Source organism: Caloenas nicobarica, chromosome 22 (genome assembly GCF_036013445.1).
Source record: "Caloenas nicobarica isolate bCalNic1 chromosome 22, bCalNic1.hap1, whole genome shotgun sequence".
Taxonomy (NCBI): Eukaryota; Metazoa; Chordata; class Aves; order Columbiformes; family Columbidae; genus Caloenas; species Caloenas nicobarica.
The window spans coordinates 5,760,825-5,780,780 of record NC_088266.1 but is presented as its reverse complement, the minus strand read 5'-3'; the positions used below and the strand labels follow the sequence as shown (position 1 = coordinate 5,780,780).

The following is a 19,956-nucleotide window of genomic DNA, read 5'->3' as shown; positions in this document are numbered from 1 at the left end:
AGAAACCTGTTGAAGAGCAGCAGTTCCTTCAAATTCTGTGCAAAGGCTGGGTGTTTCCAAAAGATTGAAAGGGTAACTAGATGTACGTTTAAGAATTAGTTTCAAGAACTTATTTTGCAGTGACAGTGAAGTTGCCAACACCTGAAGATACAGAAAATTATCCTTCTGGATGCTTTGTAACTTCACCTGGGTATTCATGTGAACTTGAATGTACTCCAAGGCTTCCTAAAGCCTTCAGGGTTTCTAATCCTCCTTCCCCCCAAAAAAAGTCAAGCCCACAGAAACAACCACCCTGCAGCTGATTTTGTTCCTTGTAAATAAATTAATGATTTCCACGGCAGCGAGATATGCAGCAGGGCAGGATTAGCACAGCCAGGGTGGCCACTGAAACGCATTATACTAGACCCAGCTAAATATTTCTGTATTAATAAAGTAAAGCTTCCTGCATCTGACCGAGAAGAAAGAGACTTTTGGAAGCTGCTGCTTTTCCTTTCCAGGCCAGGGCAGAAGCTTTTGGCAGCCGGAGTAGCTGCCAGGCCAGCCAGGCAGGCCCAACAACTCGCTGGAATGCTCCCAGGTATGCTGCTGTCTGACGGGGACGATGTGCTGCAGCAGATGAGGGATTGTGCTGGCAGGGAGAAGTTTTCTTTAGAGGCAAATACAGGCAAATAGAAAATGGATCATGTTCCAGATCTGCTGGAGCCAGCGGCCTGGGCAAAAAGCGGTTGAAGGAGGTAAGTTTGGTCAGTAACCGCTGGTGAACTCTGGGGTCGGAACCTGCATCGTGAAGGAGATTGTACGTGAGGGGGGTCAGCGAGAGGAGAAATCAGGTGTAATGGGTGTTGCTGGCACGCAAGGGAAGAGGTGGTGAGACTGAGGATGCTTTTCTAACGGCTTTATTTTATTCTAACTTGGAGCAGTACAGCAGAGTTGGTTGGTTTCCAGTCCAGGGATGTTCTGTTGCATTTAGTTAGAGAGAGAGAATAATTTTTAGTTTCAGTGAATTAATTTGTTCACAAATATTACAGGACGACACAGAACCCTTCAAGCAGTGTGAGTGCAATAACTTATTCCCTTTGTTTTTCAAAGTGTGATATAATTGAACATGAGTATTATTTGTAGGTAATGGGTGGTATTCGGAGTACAGATTGGTGTAGGGAGCCCATGGTAAACTGCACAGTAAGTCTTGTTTCTGTCTTCTGTTAAGCAAATAAAGGTCTAGCACATACGACAAGCTGTAGGAGTATTGTCAGCATCTTGCAATTAGTGTTCCCAGTTCAATGTAACTCAAGTCATTCACTGCAAAAAAGAATGGATTATGTTTATTTCTCATTTAAGAAATGAAAAATTAGTGTTTTAAACTACATGGACAAACTTTCTTTAACAAATTGCTAGCTTTTTTTCCTTCCTTCAGGGAATGTAGAGTAGACAAATTATTATTATTGTTTTACAAAGTATCTCCTGTGGGATTTATTAGATTTTCTGTCAGAAGTGCATTCAAAGTTTTGGCCAGTAGCTAGTACAGGAATTGATAGTTACAATTCCAGATTTGTTTTTCATCTTCGCACTTTATTTTTCCCCAAAGCTAAAATACACTGTCTTGTTTTGCTCATCAAATTGTAGCAATAACTTTAACTCATTTCTGGGGATACTTCAGAGATCAGAATATTACTCCTCATTAGAAAACATTTGAGCTGCTCTTCAGCATCCAGATGCTCCTAGAACGTGAGAGATGCCGAGTTTAGGAACGATTCAGCAGGATATGTTAAGGCTGCGGATTTAACAGACATGACAAGAAGAGATGATGAAGTGTACCAGAGCTAGATGAAAGTACATATAGGCTTGTCTCCTTTTTGAGAAATTGCAGAGGCTATGGAAGCTGATTTTTACAAAAATGCTTTTTTGCACAGTGTGGGAGTCTTGCTGAAACAGGCTGTCTCCTCTTCTACTTACACACAGGCTTATTAAGGCGACTTAATTGTAAGTAATTGTCCAGCTTCTTCCAAAAAGGGATGAAAAAACTGAGTGAAGTGAGCTCTCCATTTACAGTTTTCTCCAGTGTAATAAGTAGTATTTTCTAATGTTTATGTGTGTAGAAGCCAATGTATAAACACCCATAACATGTTTCTGCAATGCCTTATGATGATTTTGTGCAACTAATGTGAGAGGCTGTTTAGCTCAAGAAGTTACTTCTCTGAAATATTGTCTGTCCTCTTGAACTAAACCTGAGCTGTGGCTTTTCTAAGGAACCGATTTCTATTCTTCCAGACTAATGCTGAGTAGAGTGAAAAAATTACAGCAGAATTCTCACATATTATCATCTGGTAACAGTTGTTCAGAGATTTGCCAGTAAGTTCTGGTTTTGCTGGCTGAATTTAAAAGAAAAATCAAAAATGTTCTCTGCTTACACAGGAATCTAAACTTCAGGTCATATGTTGAAAAGTCCTCTTTATTTTTCCCGTTAAAAAGGTAAAGCCTCAGAAAGCCAGGTGCTGTGAGCTGTTTCCACAGATGGAGAATTATCGCATTTTTGATCTCTTTTGAAAATACCACCTCTTGGCTCTTTAAATTAATTTGCCTTGCTGGGAGGAGAAAAGGGAGTGTGTGAGGTTAACGTGCCTGAAATAGTTTTGTGAACTCAAAGAGGACGTCAAGAGCTTCACACCCTCGGAGCTGTTCCATCGTCCGGAATATTCAGCTCGGGATCCTGGACTAAAACACAGGATGGGTTTCGCAGTGCGGAGGGTTGTAACCTCCTGACACCAAGCTCCTTTTTGAGGCTGCTGGTATCTGGTTTTGCTTGAGATACTCTATTATTCCTGCAGGTGGTTAGAACTTTGAAGACAGGGACGTGGAGACTGGCACCGTTTTCCTTGTGACAGTGCCAGTTCAATTACCTGTGTCCTATAGGGTTGGATGTTTTTAATCTTGGTTAGCAATGAAGCAGAGGAATGCAAAGGGCTCAGCTTTACAGAGTTGCCTTTGCTCTCCGTTTCCCTCAGGTTGAGTAGCTCCACCGAGCAAAGTACTTCATCCCGGCTCATACGGAAGCACAAGCGCAGGAGGAGGAAACAAAGGATGCGGCAGATTGACAGGGTAAGGTCGGCATCGTAATTTTCCGAGGAGGCGAAGGGAGATCTTTGAACGTAGCGTGTGAATGAGAAGGGATCCAGAGCAGGTCTGTGATCCGCTGAATTCACTGGGAAGGCTCCTGGGGCTCCAGCCTCCTCTGGGCTAAACCTCGAACATTTGCAGTTGTGCAGCACTAGAGTCAAGACTCTCTTTCTCCTCTCCCTTTCTCCTTTTACTGTTAAGCGATCGCATTTCTTGTTGTCTGTGTTCTCACCTCCCAAAGGATCACGTGTTGTTCACTCCGCTCTTTAGGGAGGAGCTGTGGATTTAATTCACACTGCACTGGGCACTTCAGGATTTAAATTTCTGCCTGTCAGTCATGTAGTCAGGAAGCAGAAATCATTCAATGTGAAGTTCAGCTGAGAAACCTTCATATAGGAGCTTACTCCATGTATTTTGTAAACAAATCTTCGGAGAAAGTGCAGATTGTGTTCAGATTTTTTTTCTTACAGATTCTAAATGAAGAATAATTTTGAGGAGGCCACAATGGTTTCTGGATGCCTGCCAAACAGAAACCTATTGATCAGTTCCTAATGAATTAATCCTTAATAGTTATTTTTATTGTTTATTCCGAGCCCTTTAAAACCTTGAGAATTTTCTGTTGTATTTTGCAGTCGTCTTCGTTCAGCAGCATCACCGATTCTACCATGTCCCTGAATATCATCACTGTCACACTCAACATGGGTAAGACCACAAGTGATGTTTTTTATGATGAATTTCAAGCGATACAGATGCATTTTGTTGTGGTATAGTAAGCTTTGGAGTCACTAGGAAGTTCCTGGATTTGAAAGATGTCAATTGACCTCCAGGCAATGGCGGCTGCGCGTTGCTGCTCTGCTGTGTCTGGATTTTTAGTCCAGCCCTGGGTAGTTCTGAGCCGTTTGCACAGGCAGATCAATATTCTTCCCACGAAGCCTAGGGGAGAAGCTGGAACTCCAGGATATGGAGTTTCACTCTTATTTCTTGGGATGGCAAGGGCTCAGATGTTGTTAGGAGCAAGAGCAGAAGGGCGCTGGAGGTTTGTGTTGCTGCTGCTGCTGCGTTTCATTGTGTAGCCAGATAGAAATGTGCAGGGCTGCCAGCTCAGCGCCTTTCAGTAGCACCAAATTCTTCCTGACACTCTGACGTGTGGAAAAAACATTACCTAATGCTGATTAGGTGCCTAATTCCTAGGTGTAGACATGACTTTTCAATGTCATTTCTCATGCTGATTTTTTTAATGTAACTTTTCAGTGTCCTGTATGAAAAAATAATGTTTTTAGCAGCGTTTCCCTAAACCTGAGATAATTGTAAGTCAAACACGGCCCAGCTGATGTGTTGAGAGAACTCATTTTTCAAGACTGAAGTAGCCTGGTGTTAGCTCTTCACTATCATTCCAATCACTTAGTTTGCTTTTTTTCCTCCACTTTCTATTTGTCTAGAGAAGTACAACTTCCTGGGAATCAGCATCGTAGGACAGAGCAATGACCGGGGTGATGGTGGCATATATATCGGCTCTATAATGAAAGGAGGGGCGGTGGCAGCCGATGGCCGAATTGAACCAGGAGACATGCTGCTACAGGTTGGTCCCTGTCCCAAAATACGTTCTGCTGGCTTGGACGCTGGTGGCTCAGCTCAGTCGTCCCACCAGATCCATGGACTTAGTAATCGGTTAGCAGAATTCATTCATACTCGGAGAAATGCGTTGCAAAGACCATTATCACTTAAATCTGTAATTCTTTGTGAACTCTGCTGGATAGTTGACGTGCTCTGAGAAACAATATTTCTGCAGCTGCTCAAAGAAGTGGAAGTGGTTGCAAGGCAAATAAATTTGGAAATAAATAATTAAAATGTCTTTAACTTTCCTGTTGCAAAACCTGACCTCTGCTTTTTGCAACATTTCAGGTGAACGATGTCAATTTTGAGAACATGAGCAATGATGATGCAGTACGGGTTTTACGGGAAATTGTCTCCAAACCAGGGTGAGCATCTCACAAAATCTTTTGCTACTTATCCTCTGTGTGCAGTGATTGGTATTGGGCAAACCTCAGAGAAATCAACGTTTCAATCTCAGTAAACAGCCGTGTATCTGCTGATCTCAACTCTGAACTTCTCAGCTTAAATGGGTGAGACTGGTTCCAACGTACCAGCCAAAACCAACACAAATGAGGAGTTGCCTGGTTTCAGTAGCACTATTTGTTTATAGGATGAGCATTTTAATATCTCAAGAGCCGATCATTTGACAGATTTCACCAACAGTGCTCATGATCTGTGCAAAACCAGAAACATTCTGATGCGGCTTCATACTGCAGATACTTTGACAGGCATCTCAAAAGCATTCTCAGGATGCTGTTGGGTAGAAATGAGTTTGTTTCAAAGAGCTCATTGTAGCAATTACAGCTTCTGTAGGGAAAGTTGAGTCACCCTGACCTGTTTTCTTTCTTCCTAGACCCATCAGCCTAACAGTAGCCAAATGCTGGGACCCTACTCCCAGGAGTTATTTCACCATCCCCAGGGGTGAGTATGTTTTTGTGCTCTTTGCTGGGTTCCTGAGGAGCCCTCGAGATCTAGAATATTTTCAGCTATTTTGGCATCTAACAGATTTCCATTCCCTACAAGTTCGATACTTTTAAGTTTGGTCGTATGATTTGTTTGCTTTTTGTTTTGGGAGGCGAGGGCAAAGCACTTGCATGTCATAGCAAAGTGAGAATCTATCTCCCTGTGTAGAATAATAGTGAAATATTGTTACGAGACCGGTCGCCTCTCTCCCACAAGGGGAAATATTTCACTCCTCCTGCACTTACAGGAACAGGAGTGTCTTGGTTTTACCCTCTGAGGCTGGTGCAGCAATTGCTGGAGAAAACCAGCTACTGCTGGCAAGATGCTTTTTGTTCCCTTGTGCTGAGGCTATTTCAGTTGTACTGTCAGAATGGTGAGGACTTGTGCACAACAAAAAAATTCCCTCTTACCCTAGGTCTTTGTGTTTATTGCAAATCTGATTTCGTTTGTCTTTCTCTCCCTTTCTGGTTGTTTTGCAGCTGAACCGGTGAGGCCAATTGACCCTGCGGCGTGGATCTCTCATACCACAGCCATGACGGGAGCGTACCCCCGTTACGGTATGAGCCCCTCCATGAGCATCACCACATCTACCAGCTCCTCACTAACAAGCTCAATTCCCGATTCGGAAAGTAAGTCACACTGCGGCCAGCGCAGGGCAGGCGGCTCCTGCTCGGGGCCAGCGGTGCCGAGCTGTGCCCAAATCCGACCCCAGTCCCACGCACGATGAAAACGACAGCGGCCACACAAGTCTTGAATGCTCTCTGACGTTTGTGGTTCTATTGGGGAGCATAAAACCTTTTTCTAAATGTCAGAAGTAAATGCAGTGGTGTTTTGGTTCAGGAAGAGGTGGCTTCTGGTCCCTTTTACAGTTACACGGCAGGCCTCCAACTTTACCCCCTCAGATAAATGTGAGAGCTTCCTCCTATTTGAGATTGTTTTATAATAAATTCAAATAATTTACTTCAGATAGATGTCACTGGATAATAATGTTAGTGTATCATTTAGGAAGTCTTCCACTGATATTCTCATAGCCTTATTTTATACTTTTTTGTACTTTTAGAAATTATTGAGCAAGGAGAAAACAAATGTAACATCCCATGTGAAATTACAGTTAGAGTTCAGCCTTCTTTCCTGGTTTGTCTGTCTGTGGCAGTCCCTGCACTAGTCGTATCCATGTAACCAACAAGTTGTCACGAGTCCTTATGTGGGACTTTAAAGGGCAGTTGTCCTTTTTGCAGGTGTAGTAGCTCAGTGTCTCTTTAGATGGAGGCAGCACCGCTGAAGGGAAATACATCCGCAGCAGAAAGCCGGGGAATCACTTACCCGATGACTTTATCTTGAGATGTGTTTTCAGCCTTACAGGTACTAAAGATTGTGGAATCGAATGTATCTGCTGATTGCTGTCAAACGAGAGTCTGTTACTCTGCATTCCTCTTGAACTACTCATGTATCGTGTGCCTTGATATACAGTGATGTGATTGGGAAGTGCGGAATGCAGACGCCCTCTCAATCGTACTTTAAAAATAAAGGTTATTTGGGAGCAGAACCATGTTTCTGGAGACAGCTTCTCATTTCTGTGCCAGTGACTTCCAACGTTTCCTCTCCTGAATGCAAGAAAACGGAGAGTACCCCAACCTTAATTGTCATCTTTTGCTTAGCACCTTCCTTCAGTTCAGTCCTATTATCCCCCCCAAAATGGCAATATTTGGCTGTGAAAGTGGAAGCAGTGAATTAACAGAGTCATCTTAGACAATTCTGTTTCATGGTCCCTTGTTTGAAGTATTGTGAATATCTGCTGGTTCACTGGTTTTGCAGCAAGGCCAGGATAATGTAAATGGACCGAATAACCGCTTTCCTTCCGATTGGCATCCTGGGCTCTCTGGCCTCTGGGTGGAAAGTGAAGTTCTGGTATCTGAACCCTTTGCACAGCCACGGCCGCATCGCTGCTCGTGATTGAAGTAGCTGAGATTTTGGGGCCATACAAATCACCGCCAGACAGTGGGAATTATTCTGTGTTAGTTCTTTATTTTCTCAGGTGCATTTCTTCAAAAACAGGACTATGCGAACGGAGGCAGACTGAGGTGTTGAATAGTAATTATTGCTTTGAAACGTATCTCGTTCTCCAGCAGTGTTCTGGCTGATGCAGGAGAATATTCTCTCGCTGTGGTTTGTGAGTGTTGGACTCGCTGCCTCAGTTGCTGCAAACTCTGCTCCTCGTTTACTCTGCTAAAGGTCGATTTTTGCAGCCCCCGTTCTGCCACTGCAGGACCCCTTTTTGCAAGTACTGATGTTGCATTCCATGAGATTAATTTCAAGTGTTTCAATGTTCCTTGAAAGTCTTGCTGTTTCAAAATGCAGTCCGCTGGCATTGTTGGAAAGTTCTCTTTTTCTCTTGCATGGACTTCAGAGGATTTTGAATTGAGACTTCAAACTATTTCTGCCTAATAGTGTTCAGCCTGAGGTACTGTGTAATTTCTGGGGCCTTTTTGTTTGGGCAAATGTGTATTTCCTTGCCGAAAGAAGGATACAGGCCAGTGGTGGTATTACATGTGGTAGGACTTTGTTTTCCTGGAGCATACACCTCTTCTATCACCAGGATCTGCTAAGGGGAAGAAAATGCCAGTCAAACCCAATAACCAAATCCCTGAGGAGGAGCTTTGCGGTAGGTCTGGTTCCCCAGAAGGAGTTACGGTCCATGCTGTTCCCAGCTCCGCACACACCTGCAGTCAGGCCCACAGCTGAGGTCAAACAAAAGCGGGGGCATTTTAGATGCATCTTAGAACTTTTCATATTTGTACGGCAACTAGCAGACTCAGAAAACATTGATGAGCATTTGGCCAGTGTTGTTCTTTATACGCAGGTCTCCATGAAAACACCATTTATTGCTCCCCACATACTTTACTTGAATATTTGTTTGTTCTGTTTTTCCCCAAACAAACATATTGCTTTTTGCCACTAACCAAACTAACTTAAAAGCAAAAGCAAAATTTTAGTGTTTGTTCAAATGTTGTAAGTATTTGAAACCGCATGCATAGATGGTCTGGGATATTTTCGTGCATATTAGCAGTGCATTTATTGAAAGAAGCATTTTCAGTTTTCATTGTTTCATGCTTGTAACTTTTATCAAAATTTTGGGTTGCTGGAAAAGAACAAAGTTGATTCCCTTGTGCTTTTGAAAGGTGGGTGATATGGGGAGCTGGGAGAAGGGAAGGGAGGAGGGTTTCTGGATTCCTGCTGGAGAAGGGTCTGAATTGCAAACACAGAACACGTGTGCTTGACAACAGATTTTTTTCTCCTTGGGTTTCCTTTTCTGCAAATCTCAATGCAATGAAAGAGCACAGGGCTGATCTCTACCTGGTTTGTGAAGTCAAGACACGCAGGGACTCAGCATCTCAATGGTTAAACTGGTTGCACTGGGCACAATATCTGAAGAATTGGTACAAGTTCTATAATTCATGCCATTGAGGGTGCATTTGGGAACCTTTGTGTCTTTTTTTGTATCTGTTGGTAAAGCTGTGTCTTGAAACGTTTCATCCAAATTGGGAGCTGAGAAGTTCATTTCAGACTCTGTTCATTTCAAAGCAGCATGTAACCTTCTTCCTTTTAGAGCTAGAAGAGTCTCCCTTAACTGTGAAGAGTGACATGGCTACTATTGTCAAGGTTATGCAGCTCCCAGACTCAGGCCTTGAAATTCGGGACAGGATGTGGTTAAAAATCACCATCTCCAATGCAGTGATAGGTAAGCACATCAAAGGAATGCTGGGGAAAAAAAGAAAAAACAGTGGCTTTTTTGAAATAGGCTGAAGAAACTATATGAACTTCTTTTTCTCCCGTCTGTGACCTCTTATATTTCCCTTGATAGTCGTGACCAACTCTTCAGTGAGACAGGAAATAATTAATAGCTCCTGTTCGATCCTCGACAGCCGAAAATACGGCACATTTCTCCTGCCCACACACAGCTGGTCTTTCACCCTTACTTGTTATATCTGAGGTTTTCCACGTAACTACTTGTGGCTCGTGCAATCTGCCCAAGTTCAGCAGAGCAGGTCCTTGTAATTCCAGTTCCAGACAGCCACACAAGCATCTTTTTTTAAAAATTACCACCTCTTGAGGAAGATGACTCTCTCAATTACTTTTGTTCTGTAAATGTCAGGTCATTTTCATTACTGCAACTCAAAAGGGATCAAACAGTGTAACTATACAATTTTCTGTGTGCCTGTTTGGTGTCAATGTAATGTTCAGCTAGATGCAAAATAACTCTTTGCTTTCTTTGTTGATGTTTGGTGGTAATTAATTTCGCAGTTAGGCCAAGTTGTGAAAATAACATTTTAAACTCTTTGCAGCAAGATTGCTGCATATTTATATTTGCGTTCAGTACCTGGCACAGTAGTACTGGTGGGCTGTGTGATAATGGGAAGATTAAAAACAAATAAAGTCAGTTTGGCTGGGCTGATCCTGTGTCTGCTCTTCCTGTTCCCATTTTAGGAGCAGATGTGGTCGACTGGCTTTACACACACGTGGAAGGCTTCAAAGACCGACGGGAGGCTAGAAAGTACGCCAGCAGCATGTTAAAACACGGCTACCTCAGGCACACTGTGAACAAAATCACCTTCTCGGAGCAGTGCTACTACGTCTTTGGAGACCTCTGTGGCAGTAAGTTCCCCACCTGGGAGGGCAAAGCTCGTGTGTTGTCTCTCCTGTGCTCTCAGGGTGTTATTCAGAAGTTGTATGACAAGTGGCTGATAATTCCCTTTAGACCAAGCAATGAGAACACTTGGAAGACAAGGATGAACTCATCAAACAGGGCATTGCACTGAGGCTCAGGAAAGCAGGATTTATTTCTGGTGATGCCACAGGTTTCCTGCTTGGCACTCACTCTCAGCTCCCAGTCTATAAACTGGGGATGATTCCTCCTTGATTTATGGAAATGCTGCAAAGGTACCTTGGTGCTCAGTGGTGAATATCGATATGACATTTCGAGTGAATTCTGGAGGCTGAGTCCCTCTAGTCCCTCACCACAGTGGGTGCTGTGTCCCCATTATTAATGCAGGAGCCAGCTGCGAGGTGAGAGCACAATCTTCACCTTTTTAATTTTTTTTTCTCTTTTCCAGATCTGGCTGCACTGAACCTTAACAACGGTTCTAGCGGAGTGTCGGATCAGGACACCCTTGCTCCGCTCCCGCATCCCGCTGCTCCCTGGCCGTTAGGTCAAGGATACCCGTACCAGTATCCTCTGCCCCCTCCGTGTTTTCCACCAGCGTACCAAGACCCAGGCTTTAGCTACGGCAGCGGCAGTGCAGGGAGCCAGCAAAGCGAAGGTAAGCTGGCTCAGCTGGTCTTTATTTCCACAGCTGTCATTCCCCCTGACCATTTGCTTGAGTTCCTTCGTACTGTCTCTGCTCCTGTCTTGTGGATTTGGATGCTACCTGCGTGGATTTGGATGCTACCTGCATGGATTTGGTGCGACCGCACTTAATCAGAATCGTTTGTGTTGGTGATGGAGTGGGTCAGCCTTTCAGCTCTGTATCGAAACTGCCAGCGATGTTTTAACTGGGTCAGTAGAACATAAAACACGTTTATAGTTCTGCTGTAGCGCTGTTCCACATGCAAAATGTTGGTGGGGAACTGGAGCCGAGCTGTTTGTCACGTCCATGGTGGCATGAGCGTCTGTGCTTTGCTTACCCAGCAGCACCACACCATAAACTACTGCTTAGATAATGCTGATCAGGCCAACGTTAACGACTCGATTGTCCACTATTCAATTATTGCCCCCGTTTTGAGAGGTCAGAGCCATTGCCAACAGTGGGGCTGCAGTTGCTTGATATTACTAGAAATTAAACCATTTTGTTGCTGATGGAACAGGGATTAGAACCAAGGCGCTCTTGGCTTTCTCTTCCAAGCTCAGTACAGAAGGAAAATTGCTCTCTTTGCATGAGACAAGTGTGAGGTGGTCAGACAGGTGGTTTACAGGGCTGAAACACTGCTCACAGGGAGGAGAGTCGCTTTGTCATATATATATGACAGGGAAAAAAAGATACTACTGCATGGATTAAAAAGCTGACCTCCTCCTTTCCTGCCCTAGGATAATCTTTCAACGCTTTCCTTGTTCTTTCTTTTGGAAACCACACTTCTGTGTTGTTTCTTGTTTGGTAACTGTTATTCCCTTGTTTTGTTCTGAGCAAGCGTTAGACTGAAGGATTCATAGAGGAATGGCTGACTCTAGGGGATTGGTAAGCTGCAAATGCCTCCATAATGACAAATTCACAGCATGATCATTTAGACTCTTGTGACCCGAATGTTTAGCTGTATTTTTTCTTTTTTTTTTTTTTTTTCTTTTTCCTTTTTAATTGTCTTGGGCGCTGAACCTGTCTCAATGCACAGGAGTGCAATAGCGTGGCATTAGCACGTAACCTATCTGGCCCGCATCACTCTGCTGCAGCAGCTACGGAGTAAATGGCATCAGATGGGAAAATCCCATCATCAGCCTCTTCACTGCTCTTCCCAAAAGAAATAAATAATCTCAGCTCCTAATTTATTAGTCTGATGTCATCCATATGGATTGGATTTATCCACCAGTGCCCTTCCACTGCTCATTTACTGAAAGACACTGTGCGGATGCCAGTGCTGGGACACAAGACTGTTAGAACTGGGTTTCTTGTGAAGTCTTTCATCATAGAATTGTAGGATGGTTTGGGTTGGAAGGGACCTTAAAGCTCATCTAGTTCCAACCCGCCTGCCATGGACAGGGACACTTTCTGCTAGACCAGGGTGCTCAAAGCCCCATCCAAACTGAGACTGTGTTCTGGTAAGCAACAGGATGGGCAGGAAGATCTAGCAAAGTTTTGTGAGATGTTGCAGTTCTGTTCAAGGCTCTGTTCCAATTTAGGTTGCTGCTTTTGAGTCAAAACCCAGTTGTTCGCTGCCTCCTTTTTCTTTTGCTGCTCCCCTCCGCAGTCGGTGGGATGCAGCGGAGCAGACGACTTTCAGCCAGAAGTTCTAGGCCAGCTGCTGCTTTCACTGTGCAAGCTCCAAAGGTGTCTCTGTGTACCTGTGCATGGCACAACCTTGTCAGCCTTGTTCTACCGACTGTCATTGCTAAATTCCACAAACCACCAACAGCACGTTCAGGCCTGGTTTTGTCATTGTTGCCGTTACAACGCTCATTCCCAAATCCGCGGGGTTTTGGTCGGAGCTGATGTGGGACGCAGTCGCGGACCTGAGCTCATTCTGCTTTTCGCTCTCTCCTTTTCGCTCCCGGGCTCTTAGGAAGCAAAAGCAGCGGCTCAAACCGAAGCAACAGTGAGAACAGCAGGAGGGCTCTTGGCAGAGAGAAGGACCGCAAGTCGGCTGGCAGCGGCAGCGAGTCCGACCACACCGCCCGCAGCGGCGGCAGCGCCAGTGTCGTCCGCCGGGAGAGACCCGTGAGCCAGCTCAGCCACCGGAGCCACGTCTCTGCCACCCACAGCGAGAGGAGCCACCACAGCCACCATTCGTATGGGCCTCCGGGAGTTCCACCCCTCTACAACCTCCCCAAACTGGGCTCCAAAGTCTACGGGACCAGCGGACCCCCCGGAGGGCCCCCAGTAAGGGAACTGGGCTCTGTTCCCCCCGAGCTGACGGGGAGCCGGCAGTCCTTCCAGAAGGCCATGGGCAACCCTTGCGAATTCTTTGTCGACATCATGTGAGAGCAAGTGCCTTCAGACTCTGCTGGGGAAGGGCTGGGGCTGGGGGGAGATCGTTTCGGGGGTGAATGGGTCAATTTGGTCATTGCTTGAACACTTAAATGGAAGAAACTTGGCTGTCTTGCATGTCACAGCTTCCTGGTTTGCAATGGTGTTGCAGAAAAATCAACAAAACAAAACAAAAAACACAAAAAAAACCTCCACAAAAATGAACAAAAAAAATCTCCTGGGATTGTTAAATATCAGCAAATTGATGGCATCTTTTCTTTTTTTTTTTTTTTTCCTTCCCCTCTCATTTTTGATTGTGAATGGCTGGTGTATATTCACAACTTAATGAGCTTTGGTAATTGTGGCACCTACTTCAGTGCAATTAGTGTATCTTTTTTGGCTGATTCAAGGACTGTTATTTCACGTGACTTCTAAATTTCCAGTAATGCATAGGAGCACTTTTATTTTTCCCTGCTTTTTCTCTTACAAGGAAGAAACCCGACCCTTGGCTGGTATCTGTGATACTGCCGACTGCATCGGTCGGCTCTGAGCAGACATGGCACAGACAGCACGTGCTTGGGAAGGAGCCTCAATCCAACTCCTGGCAGAAAGCAAAGTTGTGACTGCCTTCTGCTGCTCACTAGGGAGTGTAAATCAACCTTTCTTCTCTCCTTTTTTTTTTTTTTTAAATATATTATTCTATCGAGGGAGTGGTGGAGTCTTGCTGCTGTGTGTGTTCATTGTGCAGAGCGTGTAAAGCTGTTTCATTTAGTATCACGGTAGTGACGTTGTAGCTGCAGTCCGTTCCTGGGCATTTCAGTCACGGCCCTGCTGACAGATGTCTCTGTTTCTTCTGGTTATAACGTGCACTCGCTTACAGGTTTTAAAAGTTTTCACAGAAATAGGACAATTGCTGCTACGTGATTCTGTTAATGTAGCTGCAGCTTTTCCCTTTCGAAAGGGGTATTTATTATCCCATTCTAGCAGAGACGCAGGTAAATCCTCGCTCCCACTAGGACATGGCTGTTCATTGTGATCGCTTCTTTCTCCATCCTTAATTTCTGAGCGGAATCTTTCTCTTTTTTTTTCTGAAATAGAAACCTGAACATATAATCCCAATCGCAGCATTACCCAACATGTTCTGAACACAGATGGGCGCTGGCTGTTAGCAGAGAGGTGAGAGGGTGTTTGGAGAACAGCTCATAAATGGTACAATTGACAAATCTTTATACATGACACAGAGCGAGACCCACACTAAAGCTCCTGCTGGGGAGCTTTGACTTAAGCAGCTGCTGTTGTGTATCCCCAAGATTTCATTACTACGTATTTTTTGCCCTAAGGCTATGGACACTTGATAAAGTTTGTTCGGGAACCTTCACTGATGTTTCAGCAGCTTTTTTAAAGTGTCTGGATGAGGTTTTAGGACAGGTGCTTTAAAATCAGTCTTTGCTGTATATAAGCATTTGCTTCACTGATAAGAAGCCTCTTTTTGTTACGTTCCATGCTTTATGGGTAGTGTGAATATCCGATATGAATGTCGAAAGAGAACGTCTTTCTCACTATATACGTGTAGTTTCACGTTCCTTTGTCATCCTGAAAAATTACTCTTCAAACTGTCCATTCTGTATGTCGCTCATTCTGATAGGATTTTCACCGCTTCTTTTCTTATAACAGGTCTGTGTGTAAACACATCCCTTTTACAAAATTCAGAATAACATTTTCAAATGTCTGTGTTAATTGGAGACTTCAGTCTCACTTTCAGAAGGGAGTCGGGCATTGAGGAAACTGTGGTGCTCAGACTAGATACTCCACTTACTGCTTTCGGACAGTTTGCTTTCCAAAAATCTCCCGAAAAGCTACATAACGTTTCTGGAAGCGGTGCTTTCCTCGTCATCCATCGGATGGGCTAGCACGGATTGCAGAGTTGGTTCAAAAGAATGGCGCTACCTAAAGCTAAAGCTTGGCTGTGCAGCACTATCCTTTCTTTTCCTTTCCTCCTCCCAGTAACCCAGCAAAGATGCTAACCAAACTCAGAAAACATTTTGAAAGATTGACATTTAAAGCAATGAAATAAGTCAGGGTGAAATAATCCTGTAATTCTGGTGTGTCTTCAGGAGATGCTGTTAAGGAGCCAGTGACTTTATTGAGAATCACTAGTGGTTCTAATTATAAATCAATTTTGACTTTTCTGGTCTCTATTAACGATTTTTCTGGCCCACTTCGTCTTGAGGCAGAACTTGGCTGGAGGAAAAGACAGTCATTTTAATGACGTATTTACAAAAGGGATTAAAGCTGGAGGCTGAGCTTTCACCCAGGGAAAAAAACGTCTTTCATTTCCTCATGTCTTTCCAAGAGTTGCAGTTTACACACCTGCTGGGTTTTGGTTTTTGTCTCGTTGTTATGCTGTTGGCAGAAACTGTTCTGTGTCTTGCTGGTCTTTGCTGCTATGTCGAAACGACTGCGTTCTGTACTTTTGCGTTTGTGGGTAACTCTGGAATGAGGCTGACAGCCCGTAACGTTGGGGTGCTGGGGAAATCAGGCGGCTAAACCCGGCCTGGACGAGCTGCACCCACAACCAGGCATCCGTTTCGGGCAAATAACGAGTGCTCTGAGTGCTAGTTGGTTAATCCTGTATCGCGTGTGGAACCTGCTGCTTACAGAGAGCCGCAGGAGAATGTAAATGACCCTCCTGTGAACAGTGCAATACGTCACGGCCACTGCGTGTACAACAGGTGCTTCATTTCCTCGCCGTGTAGCGTACGGTGGAGAGGGTGGTTCGAGAGAAGGGAAGGTTAGACCCTGGAACAGCGCTAGCTCTTAATTTTCAGGAGATTTCCCACATCCCATCCTTGGCTTCCAATGCGTGTGCGTGTGTCTTTGCAACAAGGGGGCCGTGGGGCCCAGCTCTGCGAGTTCCTCCCAGTGAGTACAGTACTACCTGTAGAAAGAAGTGCCACCGATGCCAAGGAAGCTGCCTGCGATAGGAAGTACTAGGCCAGGGGGAAGAAAGTTTAAGGCAGAAGCTTTTCTCTGATGTTAATGTCAAGGAAGCGGCGCTGGCCGGGCTCTAGAACACGTGGAGAAGTTGCGGGTTTGCTCTACAGGGCATTGAAACAACCTCGTAACAGGAGCCTTAAGTAGCCGATATTTTGATCCTGGAAGTGAGACCCTCGCCACCCACCTGTGCTCCGCGGCTGAGCTCGGTGTTACACACACCTGCCACCACCTTTTAACTAACAGGTATGCTTGGAAGATCGTAAAAAACCATGAGAAAGCAGTTTGGGATGACATCTCCTGTCCAAAGAGGTGGTGTCTGCAGGGGTAGTGTCCCTACGCAGAATATTAACTCTGAGGAGTGAGGTTTTTTTGGCAAAGAGTCTTAAAAGCACTGCTACTGTCTTTTACCTCCCCATAATAAATCCACTTGTCAAAGGTCAGTCCCCTGGACACTTTATCCAGAGGTGTATTGGATGGCAAGCGGTGATGCACAGACCTTGACTTTGGATGTGATTTGTGTTCTGTTCCAATGGGCAGTCCCATCCTGAGACTTGACAGCTCATGAGTTGATGTAATTGTTTTTGTTTTGCATTTAACTGGATTGTAATAAGATTGACTTAAAATTATTAATTCTAATCAGTGATTAGAAATACATGTAAAGAGTTTTATGTACAGTAGAGGAACAAAGTTACATGATTTTAAATAATGAAAACCCAGACTATCACCTATTCTAGAATTGGTTCTACTCAAAGAGTGACCTCTTACTAGCATGGACTGCACTGTTCCTGTTAAATGTCTATTGCATAATTGAATTCTTTTTTGTAGATATTGTATTAAAACCCGAGTGTCTGTATAGTTAATATATAGCTGCTTATGTGTAAATGCTATTTTAAACACTAAAAAGCTTTTAATTTTATGTGATAACCGCAGTGTATGTCTTCAATTCTTTGCGCTACTTATCTTTTATCCAAGAATGATGAAATATTGGTTGAATCTTACTTTTTTTTTCCCTGCCACGCTGAAGTTTTGTCCTCTCAACAGGAGAAGATTGTTCAGGAGCTCATGGCAGGCAGCTGGGAGTTCTGTGATTTAATTACTGCAGAAGTGCTTAATTTACCCTGTAAATATTCACTGCTAAACTGAGTCACAGACGACTGAAGTGACCAGACAGAGACCGGACTCTTCCAGCAGGTTAATGACACCTTGGAAACACCAGAAGTGCTGTAGCTTTGAGCTAGTGACCAGTATATCGGTGCAGAAGTTGTGCTTTCCCCTTAAATTGCCCTGCCTCTTAATTACCGAGCTTCTCCCTCTTACAGCCTGGCAGGAGTAGGTGTACAGGGAAGGCTGAAGAAAGTTGATGGAAATAAAAGAAAAAAAAGGTTGGAGAATGCATCCTGTTAACAAAGACACGAGCTGGAACAAGTTTTTCCTGCCTGCAGACGCAGGAGATGAATCTGCTGGTAGAAACCATCAATGCATTCAGCTGTTCCATGTGAATATTCCCTTTTTCTGGACTCTGCTCGCAAACTCCAGCAGGGACAAGCTGGGATTGCTAGGACAGCGCTTTGCAGCCTGGTGGGTAAGACTTACACCACAGTGTATTTGTTACACAACCTCCCTGTAAGGTCTGAGTTGTTCACATACACAGAACCACCACAGCTTGACGAGGCACGTGCCCTTTTTGCAGCTTCTACAGGTCAAGCAGCAAAGGGAGAGACAAATTAACAGTCATTATGGGCGCACCTGTTATAAATGGCACAATTCTGCAGCAGGGTTATGTAAAAGCCTACAAGAAATTCTTGTGGAGTTTCCCATATTCTCCCTTTCAAACTGTATTTTTATACGTAGGATGCAAAAAGGGCCAGCCAGCATTTTCCCAGTTGGGTGAATATTAAATGATCGGAATTTTGGACACATCTGCAGCCTTTTATTGCGATGGGCTCCAGCTGAGCCGGTGTGAATTTTCTGCAGGTGACTGGAACAGGTTGAGCTCTTTCACCAGCTGCTTTTCCCCTCTTCCCTCCCCTTTCCATCCCACCCTGCACTTCCCTTCTAAAACAAAAGAAAAATCGGTGTATCGTGGCTCTAGCTCTGCTGCCACAAAGAGAAGCAATAGAGAGAAATTTAATTTTTCCTCCTTTATTTCTGGAATGATGAGCGAAAGTTGCTTTAATGCTTCTCTGCTATGAAATGGCAGCATGGAAGGGAGGATTTACTGCTGGGATGTCAGGTGCAACAAATGCTCATGAAGAGTTGCTGCAGTCTCCAGAAACAAGGACTTCAGTCTTCAGGTCAGTTCTTTATTGGCTTTAATCACACTGGGGAGCACTTTTGCCAAATTTTTCACATTTTTCCTTGAGTACGCCGGGAGAATTCCGTATGCAGGTAGCCACAGAAATCTAGGACAGTTAGGTCTGCAGTGCAGCAAAAGGCTTTTTTTTTTTTTAATATTCACTGGTTTAGATTAATTTGCAAATTCTTTAATTGAGCCGAATTGATGAGGTAACTTCCAATACCATGTATTGGATAGATGGAGAAACTTTAATATGGGGAATGAAATAGCGGTAGAGTTTTTTGGCAAAGTGAGTGGGGAAAAGAAATTGTGATATAACTTGATATTTACTTGCTACTGTTAGATGGTAATGTGAAATGATGTGGAAGTTTTTTCATTTTTACCTTTCTTGGTTTGCCACTTTGCACTGTGACACAATTTTTTTGCAAAAGGAATATGGAATAAAGATTGTTTAAAGGATGAAGTTACTGTGAACAGCCTTTACTAAAATACATGTTTTCACTTTGAGGAAGTATTTGTTCTTGGCTAGTTGCTTAATTTCAGCAACATAAAACTAGTTTTTTAGCAATTATATCTGAGTCCAATTGTACTTTTACCAGGTTTATGACAGGATAAGTATGATGGCATCGGTTAAAAAGTGTTGGATCAAGTTGTGTGTATGAATGCGGGTTGTTCTGTCCCCTTTGCAGAGTGTCCCACCAGATCAGATTGTTTCTCTCTGGTGATCTTCGTGTGGTTTTTTGAGATGGGAGGAGCTTTTTGCTGTGACTTTGGGTACTGTGATTTGCACATTATTAATTTCCGTGTGTCTTGTCCTCATTTCCATGTTCTTTGCAAACACGTTAATGAAACACAAATGAGTGAATTGCAATTTGAATGGGTGATACGCTCTTCATATCATGCATACAGCTGCCTTTACATACTGGGATGGATGTGGATTTTGTGACAAAGTAGTCAAGAAAAAAGTATCATTAGTTAATCACCAGGATTTCTATTTGTGTTCTATAATCTCACACCTTTTCAGGTGATTCCCTCTGCTTTTCAAGTTATTGTGCTGTTGAATATATTTGAAAGTTGTTCTTTTGGCTCGCCGTGGGTGATTAAATGGGTGGTTAACTACGGAGAGGACAAATAGCTGGGAGCATTTTGCTTTAGCCCTGTGCTTTTGCAGCTTAAAAATTCCAGTCTTAATACTCAGCTCACTGGATAAGGCTGTATTTTATATGGTGATCGTGTCTGGGACTGTAACCTACAGAGTCGTCATAAACAGAATTATCTCATTTAAATACAGGCAGCTTCTATTGAGGAGCAGGTGACAATGGA

General features: G+C 43.9%; 1 protein-coding gene across 1 annotated transcript in view; it reads left to right on the top strand.

Annotated features, from left to right (window-relative positions):
• DVL1 (dishevelled segment polarity protein 1) overlaps positions 1-19,089 on the top strand; it is a 52,583-nt gene extending 33,494 nt beyond the window's left edge. Inside the window, exons 6-15 of the mRNA XM_065650184.1 lie at positions 3,003-3,096; positions 3,747-3,816; positions 4,554-4,693; positions 5,017-5,093; positions 5,561-5,628; positions 6,150-6,227; positions 9,278-9,409; positions 10,156-10,323; positions 10,782-10,988; positions 12,937-19,089. Coding sequence (XP_065506256.1) covers positions 3,003-3,096; positions 3,747-3,816; positions 4,554-4,693; positions 5,017-5,093; positions 5,561-5,628; positions 6,150-6,227; positions 9,278-9,409; positions 10,156-10,323; positions 10,782-10,988; positions 12,937-13,355 — 1,453 coding nt within the window. The 3' untranslated portion in view covers positions 13,356-19,089. The remainder of the gene's footprint in view (positions 1-3,002; positions 3,097-3,746; positions 3,817-4,553; positions 4,694-5,016; positions 5,094-5,560; positions 5,629-6,149; positions 6,228-9,277; positions 9,410-10,155; positions 10,324-10,781; positions 10,989-12,936) is intronic.
• Positions 19,090-19,956: the final 867 nt, after the last annotated feature.